Below are 12,761 nucleotides of genomic sequence, written 5' to 3' on the forward strand. Positions count from 1 at the left end.
GTGGAAGTGCGTATCAGTATGTCTGCGCTCATGGAACACTGGGTTCTTGATCAGTTGGATAACACTCTGATTGTCGATGTAGATCTTCACCGTCTCCTCCTCCTTGCTCAGCAGCTCCCCTAGGAGGCACCGGAGCCACACAGCCTGGCACGCTGTAGCGGAGGCGGCCATATACTCGGCCTCGCACGACGACAGGGCCACTGCCTGCTGCTTCGCAGACTGCCAGGTCCCCGGACAGCCGTTGATGAGGAAGAGACTACCCGTCGTGCTCTTGCATTCATCTAGATAACCAGCGTGATCCGAGTCGCTGTACCCTACGAGCTCGAGCTGCTTGTTACTGCTATGGATCACGTACCCGTAGTTCTTGGTGCCGGCGATGTAGCGGAGGAGGTATTTGACAGCACTCAGGTGCTCCGTCGTGGGCCTTTCCATGAAGCGACTCACATACCCCACAGCGAAGGCGATGTCCGGCCTGCTGTGCACGAGGTAGCGGAAACTTCCGACGATAGAGCGGTAGAGCGTCACGTCCATCGGCGGGTTTGAGCTTGTCTTGCTAAGCTTCAAGCGCGGCTCCATGGGCACCTGTGCTGTAGCGCAGTCCGTCATGCCTGCCTTCTCCAGCAGCTTGGCAGCATATGCAGATTGACAGAGCGTGATCTTGCTATTCTGCTGGGTCACCTCGATGCCGAGGTAGTAGGACAGGAGGCCCAGGTCGCTCATCTTGAACCTGTCCGTCATCTCCTGCTTGAATTTGGCGATCTCGAGTGTGCTGACGCCGGTGACGATCAAGTCGTCGACGTATACTCCATGCAGTAGACGCGAGCCTTCTCCTCCGCGAGCGTATACAGCATGTTCAGAGGGGCATCGGGTAAACCCTAGCGGACGAAGAGTGTGATCGAGCTTGGAGTTCCATGCCTGTGGTGCCTGACGAAGGCCGTACAACGCTTTCTTCAGGCGCAGCACTTTTCCCTCCTTGCCGCTGACGACGAAGCCGGGGGGCTGGGAGACGTACACCACCTCCGTCAAGTCGCCGTTCAGAAACGCACTCTTCACGTCAAGGTGGTGCACCTCCCAGCTGTGGTGAGCTGCTACGGCGAGGAGGACGCGTACGGAATCCAGGCGTGCCACTGGAGCGAAGACCTCGTCGAAGTCGATGCCGGCGCGCTGTGCGTACCCCTTAGCGACGAGCCTCGCCTAGTGCCGCACCACTTCTCCCGCCGGGTTCTTCTTCAGCTTGTAGACCCACTTGAGCCCGATGGGACGTTGGCTGGCGGGGAGATCGCAGAGTTCCCACGTGTTGTTCTCCTTGATCGCGGCCATCTCCTCGGCCATTGCCGCCCGCCACCCTGCCTCGGACTGGGCCTCTGCAAGAGTTGCAGGTTCCTCCCCTTCTGCAAGGAAGAGAACTTGCTCGAGCTCTTCTTCTATGTTAGTGAGGGTCATATACCTTTGCATAGGAGAGTCCCGTTCCTCTGCAGTAGGCGTGTTATCGGCTCCTGGCGTGGCGAACTCCACCCCTGCACGCGGTGGCACAGGCGGTGTTGCGATGGGAGGAGTTGCGGGTGTCTCTGTTGGCGGGGGCGTAGCAGGTGGCGCCTCCATGTCGACCTCGTCGTCTGCCTCCGCTGGAGCGCTCGGTGGTGGGACTGGTGCGCCCTCACGCGTGCCCTCCGAGCCGCGTAGGGCCGCAGTCGGTGGAGTGTAGGCGATGTCGAAGTCGCCGTTCTGCGTCTCTATGTCGGCGCCCTCCCAGCTCCATGACGCCGCTTCGTCGAAGATAGCATCCCTGGTGACATGCACGCCTTGGTGCCTGGCTCGTAGCCAAGCAGCACCATCTTCTTGCGTCGATCCTCAAGTTTCTTGAGATGTGGCCGCGTTGTTTTGACGTGGACGACGCAGCCGAATACGCGGAGGTGATGCATACTCGGTGGCGTCCCGTGCCAGAGCTCGAAGGGGGTCTTGCCGTCCACTGCGCGCGTGAAGGAGCTGTTCAGCAGGTATACCGCTGTGGTCACCACCTCCCCCCAAAATGCACTGGGAACGCTTCTCCCTTTGAGCATCGCACAGCTGGTCGGCGTGACCGATCTCCGGTAGGCCGCAAACCATGCCGCTGCGGGACATGGTGCGGAGAGCGCCAAAGTTCTGGTGTCCGAGGCGTTCGTGCCACGTCCAGGCCGTGTCGCCGCGGCACACAGAGAGACAGGCAGGTTGCACGATCTTTAGATTGACTTTGTAGAGACGATTTGGCGAGCGTGGTACCTTTGCGAGTAGACGGTTCTGCCGATCCCACACCGTCATGTAGCCGCCGTGGATCGAAGACGGGCACTCGCTTTCATCGAGCTGCCCTAGGCTCACGATGCTCGTCTTGAGTTTGGGGATGAAGTAGACACCGGTGATGGCACGATGCTCGTCGCCGCTCACCGAGATCACCACCGTGCTGCGCCCCTTGATGTCGATGATGGAGTTGTCGCCGAAGCGCACGGTGCCGACGATCTTGGTGTCCAGATCAGCGAAAGCAGCGCGGATGCCGGTCATGTGGTTCGATGCGCCGCTGTCGAGGTACCAGGGAACGTCGACAGGTTCCTGGTCTTCCCCGAGCCGCACGATCGCCTGCTCCTCGTTCAGGAACACCCGCTCGCCGTCCTGCTCCCGCGCGTCGACGATGAGGACGAGGTTCAGTTGTGCCGCAAGGTATGCCGCGGGCTCCTCCTCGCCCCCTCCTTCACGAGGTGGGCTCCTTTGGGCTTCTTCTTGCGACACTCCCGGGCCCAGTGCCCGAGTTTGCCGCAGTAGCGGCACTTGTCATCGCGGGCAGCCCCTGTGCCTCCCCGCGGTTTGTCACGCGCGCCGTCGTGGCCGCGTCCCTTGTCACGGCGGTTTCCGCCTCCGCCACCACTCCCAGAGGGAGTGTCCTCCTTCTCACGCGCGCGCCACTGCTCCCTTGTGAGCAGAAGCTGGCCGTCATTTGCTGCACCCGCCGGCTCGCCGTCGTCGTCTTCCTCGCAGACCTTGAGACGCCAGGTGAGCTCTTCGATGGACATGGTGTTCAGATCGAGAAGACTCTTGATCGATCGCACCATCTGTCTGTACCTCTTCGGCACGATATGCAGGTATTTGAGAATCACCTTCTTGTCGTCGATGGGGTCGCCGTGGACGTCCAGCTGATGGACGAGCTCCTGCAGCCGCAACCCAAAATCATCGATGGACTCACCAGGTTTGAACCTGAGATCCTCGTACTGCTTGCGGAAGTTCTGGGCCTTCGAGTCGCGGACACGATCGGCCCCGACTCGAATCGTCTTGATTGCGTCCCATGCCTCCTTCGCCGTGTCCTTGATGGCGAGCATGGGGATCATCTCCTGCGGCACGGCCCGAAGGATAGCCTCCAGTGCCATGCGATCGTCGTCGAAGTCGCCTACTCCGGTGTCGCACCTGGAGGATCGCCTTCATCAGCAGCGACCACGAGTTGTAGTTGGTCCTCGTCAGCGTGGGCCACGCCTTGCCCGAGCCGCCACCGAGATAGCGCCCGGAGCGGGGGAGGGACAGAGTGGATTTGGGCAGCGCGTCGTCAGCACCGTCGGCGGCCTTCTTCGACGCGTCGCCTCCGCCAATCTTCGGCATCCCTCCGACAGGTATGGATCAACAAAGCTCTGATGCCAATTGTCAGCTAAACCCCTACTCACTCGTGATCAAAACGAAGGTGGAATCAGCGCAGGAAGAAGATGAACTACTGATGAACTCGAGAGGTTTTGTGCAGTGTCCAAGTTACTGCTTTTCTGGTGCTTTTCTTCCTCTTATTCTGCAGGAATAACAAACTTGCCGTGGCTATAGCCACGATCCCGACTAAGTCGTGCCATCCCACGACTTGGATCGAGCCCAAGGCTCTCCTAAGGACTCGCGATGTGGGCGCACAAATCGCGCCAACACCTGACAGAAAACGACTATGACAATAATGAACTTTCGACACCTAAAACCCTCAAGAGCTAACAACTGAAACTGAAACTTATTCCCAACATAGCGAGCTCCTCAAGGAGATGCCGGGTCCTGCTGCGGATAACGCTTGATTTCAGTCTCTCTACTGCCCTTGAGTTTTTCTTATGGTTCTTTTGTAGAATTGGAATATGATATGTTGGAACATCCGAGGTCTTAATTCTCCTAAAGACATCTTGCTATTTCGAACGCAATCCGTGACAGTGGTTGCTCTATCATTTGTTTGCAAGAAACTAAAATGCCGCAGTTTGATGCAAAAACCCTCAAGACTTACTGCCCCAAACATTTTGACAAGTTTGCGTTTGTTCCCTCTAGGGGTTCGTCGGGGGGCCTAGTTACGATCTGGAATAGTAATGTTTCTTTGGGGGAATATCTTCTTGTAAGAAAGCTTTCCTCTGGGGATCAACTTTAAATCAACACAATCAGCTCACTACTAGAAACTAGTTAATGTTTATGGCCCCTGTAATGGGAACACCGCGCTCTTTATACAAGTTGGCTTTTTGAAGTTGACATCCCCACCTCTGAAGATTAGTTGATAGTTGGAGACTTCAATTACATTAGAGCTCCTGAGAACCGTAACTTTCCAGGGGGAGATGTCCACGACATGTTCACTTTCAATGATTTCATTCGCAAACAAACACTCACTAAGCTTCCCTCAAGGGGCGATCACATACCTGGTCTAACTTGCAATAAGACCCCCTCAATAGGGGCGATCACATCCACCAATGCAAAGCCTCTCGAAAACAGATTGTACTGCTTAAACTTGACTTCGTGAAGGCATTCGACACCATTGAACACTCGACAATGATCAAGATCATGCAGAATATGGGGTTTAATTCGAAGTGGATTGGCTCAATACAAGAAAAAAGGTTGTTAGTGGCGCACCGGTTTTTGCTATTAATGGCGCACTATAGGTGCGCCACTATTACCACACCACTAGTAACAAATACTAATGGCGCATCTCTGATGCGCCATTAGTATTGCAGGTAAGAGTGGCACACCTTGTAGTGCGACATTACTATTGATACAGGTGCACCACTGTTAACTTTATTTTTGAATTTTTCGTTATTTTTAAATTTTGAAGGTGGGAAAATAGTAGTGGCGCACCGTATTACCCCCAACGTGCGCCATTGCTATTTTTGAATTTTGAATTTCGATCTGGCTCATTTTTTTGGCTTGTTTTTTTGCTCATTCTTGTTGCTTGAATTTTTTTCAAATTTCATTCTCGACCTGGATCTGGTACGTTCTTTGTGCCGGGGGAGCTTCACATGTGGCCGAAAGTAGAGGAGGAGGGAGGAGAGACCGTGAGGAGGAGAGGAGGGAGGAGAAACCGTGAGGATCAGGAGAGGAGGGAGGAGGAGGTCGCCGTAGAGGAGGAGGAGGGCCGTGAGCAGGAGAGGAAGGAGGAGCACCGTGAGGAGGAGAGGAGGGAGGAGGAGGTCGCCGGAGGAGGAGCATCGTGAGGAGGAGAGGAGGGAGGAGGAGGTCGCTGGAGCAGGAGCACCGTGATAAGGAGGTCACCGGAGGAGGAGCACCGTGAGGACGAGGAGGTCGCAGGAGAGGAGGATATGGAGTGGAGGAGAGCAGGAGAGGAGGAGATGGAGTGGAGGAGAGGAGGAGAAGAATGAAGGGGTAAGTGGCTGGTCGGCCCTTATAAACTTCTGTCCCAACTTAGTAGTGGCGCATCTTGCACTGGTGCGCCATTGCTATTTTTTTGAATTGTGAAGGCGGGAAAATAGTAGTGGCGCACTATTCACTGATGCGCCATTGCTAATTTTTTTGATTTTTTTTATTTTTTTGAATTATGAAGACGGGAAAATAGTAGTGGTGCATTATTCTATGGTGCGCCATTGCTAACTTGTTTTTTATTTTTGTATTTTTTTGAATTTTGAAGGTGGGAAAATAGCGGTGGCGCACCATGCAATAGTGCGTCATTGCTAATTTATTTATTTTTTGCATTATTTTTTCGAATTTTTTTTCCTCCAAATCTTAAAAGCATCATAATCTTTTTTCTCTTAGGTTTTTGAGGATTCTAGAAAATCGATAACGGGCTTTGCCCCTTGAGTTCGGATGTAACTTCCCGAGTAGATGATTTTTCATATAAAAAACTTTTTCATCGGAGGTCGTTTGCAAAAGTTACGACCATTTTACCAAAACATGGCGGCACCTGCAGCGTCGGCCCCGCCCGCTCCACCACCCGTGGCCTCTGCGGTCGGCCCGGTCACCCGTGGCCACACCGGCGTTCTTTGGCCAAGCTCTGGATGGCTGGGATGCAGGAGGAGTTTGACACATTGCAGCGGAATCGGACTTGGCAGCTTGTTCCCAGACCCCAGCACACTAATGTGATTACCGGGAAGTGGGTCTTCAAGCACAAGCTCCGTCCTAATGGTACCTTCACTGACACTTTCGCTCCGGTCCTCAAGCCTGGCACGATCCTCACCGTCCTTTAGCTTGCGGTCTCTCGTGCCTGGCCTATACACCAGATGGATGTCTCTAACGCCTTCCTCCATGGTCACCTTCAAGAGCAGGTTTTCTGTCAGCAGCCTACGAGATTTGTTGATCCGACGTCTCCATATCATGTGTCCATACTTCTGTGCTCGTTATACGGGTTCAAGCAGGGTCCTCGCTCCTGGTACCAGCGCATCGCGGTGTTCCTACATCAATTCATGTTTCAGTCTATACAGTCTGATGCCTCGCTGTTTGTCTATCACTAGGGCGCCGACACTACATATCTGCTCCTCTGCATCGATGACATCATCCTAAGAGCCTGCACACCTGGCCTTCTCAGTCGGCTCACTGACCGTGTTCGTGCTGAGTTCACCATCAAGGACCTTGGTCCTTTGCACTACTTCCTAGGTGTTGAGGTCATGTGTGGTCCTGATGGCTTCTTCCTTCATCAGCGGAAGTATGCTCATGAGCTTCTTGACCATGCTGGGATGCTTCATTGCAAACCCGCGACCACGCGTGTCGACACGAAGACCAATCTCTCCGCCACTTCCGGTTCTCCTGTTTCGGATGTTCTGCTCTATCGCTCTATTGTTGGCGCTCTGCAGTACCTCACACAGAAACTTCCAGAGATCCAGCACACTTTCCAGCAGGTCTGTCTTCACATGCATGCTCCTTGGGACGTTAACTGGGCCGCTGTAAGGCGGATCCTGCGCTATGTGCATTGCCCCGTGGACTTGGGCATCACGTTGTTTGCCTCCGCCTTCACCGAAATCACCGCCTACACCGATGCTGCCTGGGCTGGCTGCCCCGACACAAGGTTATCCACTTCGGGTTTCTTTGTCTTCTTTGGGCTATTACTCATCTCGTGGTCGTCCAAGCGGCAGCCTACGGTCTCCCGATCAAGTGCTGAGGCTGAGTATCATGCCATGGCGAATGTTCTCGCTGAGTGTTCCTGGCTTCGTCATCTTCCTCTTGATCTCTCGTGTCAGGTCACCAAGGAGACAGTGGTCTACTGCAACAACGTCTTGGCAGTCTACCTCTCCGCCAACCCAGTCCACATCGCCGCACCAAGCACACTGAGCTTGATATTCTTTTTGTTCGGGATCAGGTCACTCTTAGCGACGTTGGTGTTCTCCATATTCCCACAAAGCAACAATTTGCAGATATCATGACCAAAGGCTTGCGCACGAAGTCTTTGCGTCAGCAACGTCGACGCTTGGATTGCGTGGGGGGGGGGGGGGGGTTGAGTATATATGTTATGTGCATATTGTGTATTACGCCCACCTCCTAATTCTGTATAGTTGAGGTCGTGGTCCACCATGTACATCATATATACGTGCGGTTGCACCTGATCAATACATCGTGCAATTCCATCGTCATACACCAAGCACGTACTCTACAAAAATCATAGAGGAGCGCCTCGTCACCTCATCATTTATAGTAGTAAATGCAATTCCCACTAATTATGGATTCATGGCCAAGTTGGTGACTTACATTTATAAGGATGACTTAATTAGATTTGTAAATGATGACTTAAATTTGAGTGTTTGGATTTGCCTTGCCAAGCTAGTGACTTAATTGAATTTCAGTGATCCGACTTGCCAACCTAGTGAAAGAGGGCATATAGTTTTCCAAATTTGAACAACATATTTTATGCAAGATTTACATTAAAAAAAATATTATGAATATTAATTTGTGAAAATGTCTAGTCTTTGGTACTGGCAAGCTACGATGGTCATGAAGTAAGAGAGTGAAATTTCATATCCAAGTGCAACTTCACTACTTCGTTGTACGCACCAGCTAGGACTGATGACTGAATCTAGACCACGTGACCCAGCTACCTACATGACCATTAGCATGTCTGGATGGGGCAATGTAAATATATTTTTACTAAGCAACCAATTTTCCATGTTGCCCCTTCGGCCCTAGAGAAGGCACATCACCATATGGTTCCACAACAGTATCCTTGGTCCATAATAATGGAGGTGAGCTAAAAGACAACATCGCTGCTGGTTACTGCAGCCCTCACTGCATGGATTGAACAGAGTACTAGATCACATTTACACGCCAACCGCCTGGTCGAGACCATATAGGGACCATCTCAAAAATTCAGAGACCATGCTGAAATCTCTGATAACTTTGGATTCTTTATTATATGAAAGTCTTATTGCTTAGATCTTTTAGTAGGACGCTGCCTCCCATCGTCATCCTGAGTCGCTATTGAAACACCAACAGGGTAAGGAGCCTAGAAAGTTGTCTTGCGTGTTTCACGTATGCATTCTTCTCTTAGTAGACCTGTTGATCTAGGTTTTATGTCCGTGCGTGTTTCACATTTTTATTTGTCTTTTTGTCGGACATCCTCATTTGTCTAGTTGATAGAAACAAAGCATTCATGAAGCAACAAATACCTTAAACCCAAATACCAACGCAAAAAATGGGAAAAGGTGCCCCAATAACATTTTAATTTAAAAGTTACCAATCTAACTATAGATGTATATTGCGGTCCCACATGAAGTTGCCACTACATTGATGTCATGGACCATCACTTTGTACTCACTTGCATATCTAAATCAATAATATACAACCATAGTATGGGCAGCAATAGTGCATGCCAATAGACGCCAAACTAATACGTGAATCATGCAAGACTATTGATTAACCATTGATTACAATTTAGGGAGCCACTACATATGTGGCATCACGGGAAGAAAAGGTTGTTGTTCCATTTTTTAACAAAAAAGCACCATGCACAAATTCTATTTCTTTATAAATTATACTAATTGCCAATTGTTTTAAGTTAACCCAAATGCAACAAAAGAGGCGACGACGACCATGTGATGGAAGTTAACTTGCCTTTGATTGTTGTCATCTTTATCCAATCGGCAACCAATGAAAACTCCATTTTCTCTTCTCTCTTTTAACTCCCGCGATGGCATAGTGGATTCCTATAGTCCATGGAGGAGAAGGAGGCAACACCATTTCTTCAAATGGAGAAGCTAGAGGTAGTTTTTTGAACGAGCATTGCGGTAGTTTGAATTTGCTCTCGGACAGGATAATGCAACTGCTCATCATGGTGGTGTACTCTGATGCGCCTTCAGTCCCAACCTTTCCCTCTAGTACTTATTAACCTTAATTTTGGTTAGTAAAGTAAAATGAGTGACCAAATCATATCATAGAGGACTGCCTCTTAACCTCATCATTTATAGTAGTAGAATGCAGTGCCCACTAATTATTAATTCATGGCTGAGCTCGTGACTCAGATTTATAAATGATGACTTAATTAGATTTTTAAATGGTTACTTAAACTTGTAAAAGGTGATTAAGTTTACAGTGTTTGTATCTGGCTTGCATTCAATTTGAGTCACTTATTTGCATTTCAATTTGGAGCATGAAAACACATTTTTCTGCTTCTTTATTTTCTTCAAAGGCATTGGATACATAGTGATTCACCAAATCTTTGTCGAAATGAAAAGGAATATATCCCGTTGTTATTGCATTTCAAGAATACCCATCCGAGGTGATGCCGCGTGACAGATGTCAGTCACAACACTTTCTCTGTGCAGTCGTCGCACTGTATAAATGGCATCGGCAAGACGGTGAGCCATTTGGCAAGAACTGAGCTCCTAAGACGGTCAGCCGAGTCCTTTCCGGCAAACCAACGACGACAACTACAGGATGAACCAGTACCTGCATGGCTTTGTCGGCGCTGTGCGAAGTGCTCCGCGACCAATCCATCGCTTGGCGCAACCGTTGGCGGCCGGAAATGTCAGATGCGGAAGGCACGACAAACAGTCGCCGATCTGCAACTTGTTGGCCGACCGAGGCAGTAGGAAGGGGTAGGGGTCAATCCCGTGCCTGTGGTGGCCCACCGACATGATCCCGGCGGCTGATATGTCCGGAATCGTAGGAGGCAGCCCGACGGTGGTGGGAGGGGGGAAAAGCGTGGGCTGAAATGTCTCACCCGTCAACCGCTCTTGATATATACAGGGCGCCGTCCGCGCAAAGGGGAGAATCTGCATTTTCGCGGGTTGGGGTGGCAATTTTACAACGCCACGCAAAAATATTTACGGGTCCGACGCGTTTAAGGGGTTTGATCGGGCAACTTTTTCCGAACCCGTATTTTGACGATCATTTTATGGGTCGGGGCACTGTATGGGGCCTGCTAGAGATGCTATTATTCTTGTCTCTTACGTCTCTATGGTCCCTTTCCAGCAAGAAAAAAATATATCCTCTACGGTGAATACGTTGTTGGCCTTCACGGTTAACTTATTTATGCCTATCGAGGTTAACACACATGTTCCTGCAGCTAAGCGAGCGTCATTAAATCATGGCCTATTGACATTTTCAGTAAACAAATTTATATTACATACCCGCAGTTCATTAAATCTTGGCCTATTAAATTTTCAGTAAACAATATTCAGAATAAAGAAATATATACGTGTGAGTTGCCCCAGTATATTGAGTCACATGAAGATTTTTTCTCAAGTTTTATCATAGATACATCCAGTGAATAAGAAACAAACTATGAGTATTATTAGGGTTGGTTTGTACATAAAACCATCTCCAGTAACTAATTTCGATCAGTTTTGTGACTGAAACACAGCCGAGGCCACTGCGTTTTTTATTTTGATTTATATTTTATTACTTAAAGTGATTCTATGAACATACTCTCATATTCATTTGGTTTGTAGTCCAAAGCCATGTCTCCCAATTACAAGGCCACAATATGAGGGAGCACAAGTCTATAATGCTAGGTTCAAGATGCTCAAAAGAAAATACCATTGACACAAAAATATAGCCGATCCCATTATTGTGTGACGATTTGGTTCATGGCGAAACAATATATACAAATTCCCTATAACACTAGAAATTTTCATATTTTAAGGGGCAATTTGGTGGTTATATACGCTCGTCGTGGACTAACGAGATAGAAATCAAATTTATATGTCTTCACCGACCGCCCCTCGTCCCTTAGTGATCATAGTACTCCTAAAATATGCTAAACATGTTGGTGATGACCATTAATTTCCTGTTAGCAACATTCTGTTCGACTAGCCAGTTGATGGCCCTTCGTGTTCCTATATAACATGTAACGCCTAATTAATATTTAGTGGAGAAAACTCTCACAGTAAAAACATGATAGCTCATATGTTCGAACGTAAATATAATCGCAAAATGTATGGTCTTAATATGAAACAATTGATATACAAGAAACAACATTAAAAAAATTAAAAATTGTGGTGTATCACATAATATATCCATGGAACCTTTATATTAACCCAAGGGTATAAATAGATTCATCGTGGTGACTCTTATTGGAACGAGGGAAAAAACAGAAATACATAACTAAGATGATACATTTGCTTCGATCTGGTGATGGTATCAAGATTGTTGAACAGAAAATGACAAAACGACCTTGGCCATAGAAATCATGCCCAAGAAGGCATGATTAGGCTTCAACAGACTGAATGACATCACCATCATTACAGAAACGGGCACATGCGTTGCTGCAGAGTCCCATGTCGAATTTCATCTCTTGGCCACGGGAAACTGTTACAAAATAGTTAAGGTTATGTATGTCTAAAACACAATATTTTTTCTGCCGGTAAAAATAAAAATAAAACTGGTCAATTAAAATTACCATTGTCCATGTTGTCACAGAGGGAAGTCCTGCATCCAATTGTGCAGTACTCAGTCGCATTTGGTTCACCTACAAAAGTAATTTGAACCACAAGTATGCAAATAATTAATTTTCTATTAGTAGGTAATTATCAACAAGTTGGGAAGAATAAAAATGATATCTCTTTACCGGATTCAGGGAGAAGATTCAGCTTAGGATAGTCCCTAGGACATGTTGGGCCGCTTATGATTTTACAACCACAAGCAGTTGCGCAGACTGGTCGGGAACCACCGGCGAAACGGCAGGCGTTGTAGCAGTTTCTGCCCGTCGTGTTCTTGCAGCAACTCTTGCCTTCTACTTGGACATGCTCCAGAACTAAACCCAGTATGAGAACACAAATAACCACACTTTTAATACTCTTGCTGATTGCCATGGTTGGCCCGTTGGCTTTAATTTCTCTAGAAGAATGAGAAATGGCTACGTTGGATTGACGGAAATCCTACAACGCCAGACTCCTATTTATAGAGGTATGGCGGTGTGTTATGAGTGTTGGACATAGCTAGGCACCACTCAATTTCTGCAATAATTGGAAGTCTTGAATATACATGGATATTATTTTTGGTGCAAATCTATCCGTTCGTTGTGTCACACGTGTTCATGCATGCATGCCTATTTTACTCAACCGACGTAGCCATGCACAGTGGTC

General features: G+C 48.8%; 1 protein-coding gene across 1 annotated transcript; it reads right to left on the reverse strand.

Annotated features, from left to right (window-relative positions):
* Positions 1-11,678: 11,678 nt before the first annotated feature.
* On the reverse strand, positions 11,679-12,550 carry LOC123403446 (probable leaf thionin). The gene is made up of 3 exons (XM_045097386.1): positions 12,245-12,550; positions 12,077-12,145; positions 11,679-11,985 (listed from the first exon to the last, which is right to left on the reverse strand). Exons 1-3 carry the CDS (start codon positions 12,486-12,488, stop codon positions 11,885-11,887), a joined length of 414 nt encoding a protein of 137 aa, XP_044953321.1. The 5' UTR covers positions 12,489-12,550; the 3' UTR covers positions 11,679-11,884.
* Positions 12,551-12,761: the final 211 nt, after the last annotated feature.

Source organism: Hordeum vulgare, chromosome 6H, assembly GCF_904849725.1.
Source record: "Hordeum vulgare subsp. vulgare chromosome 6H, MorexV3_pseudomolecules_assembly, whole genome shotgun sequence".
Classification (NCBI taxonomy): Eukaryota; Viridiplantae; Streptophyta; class Magnoliopsida; order Poales; family Poaceae; genus Hordeum; species Hordeum vulgare.

Excerpts from the sequence above, each read along its gene's own strand:
- LOC123403446 (XM_045097386.1), bottom strand. The coding sequence starts at position 12,488 with ATGGCAATCAGCAAGAGTATTAAAAGTGTGGTTATTTGTGTTCTCATA. Across the intron at positions 12,146-12,244 it reads GAATCTTCTCCCTGAATCCG|GTGAACCAAATGCGACTGAG; the intron begins GTAAAGAGATAT and ends TTACTTTTGTAG. Across the intron at positions 11,986-12,076 it reads CTGTGACAACATGGACAATG|TTTCCCGTGGCCAAGAGATG; the intron begins GTAATTTTAATT and ends ATTTTGTAACAG.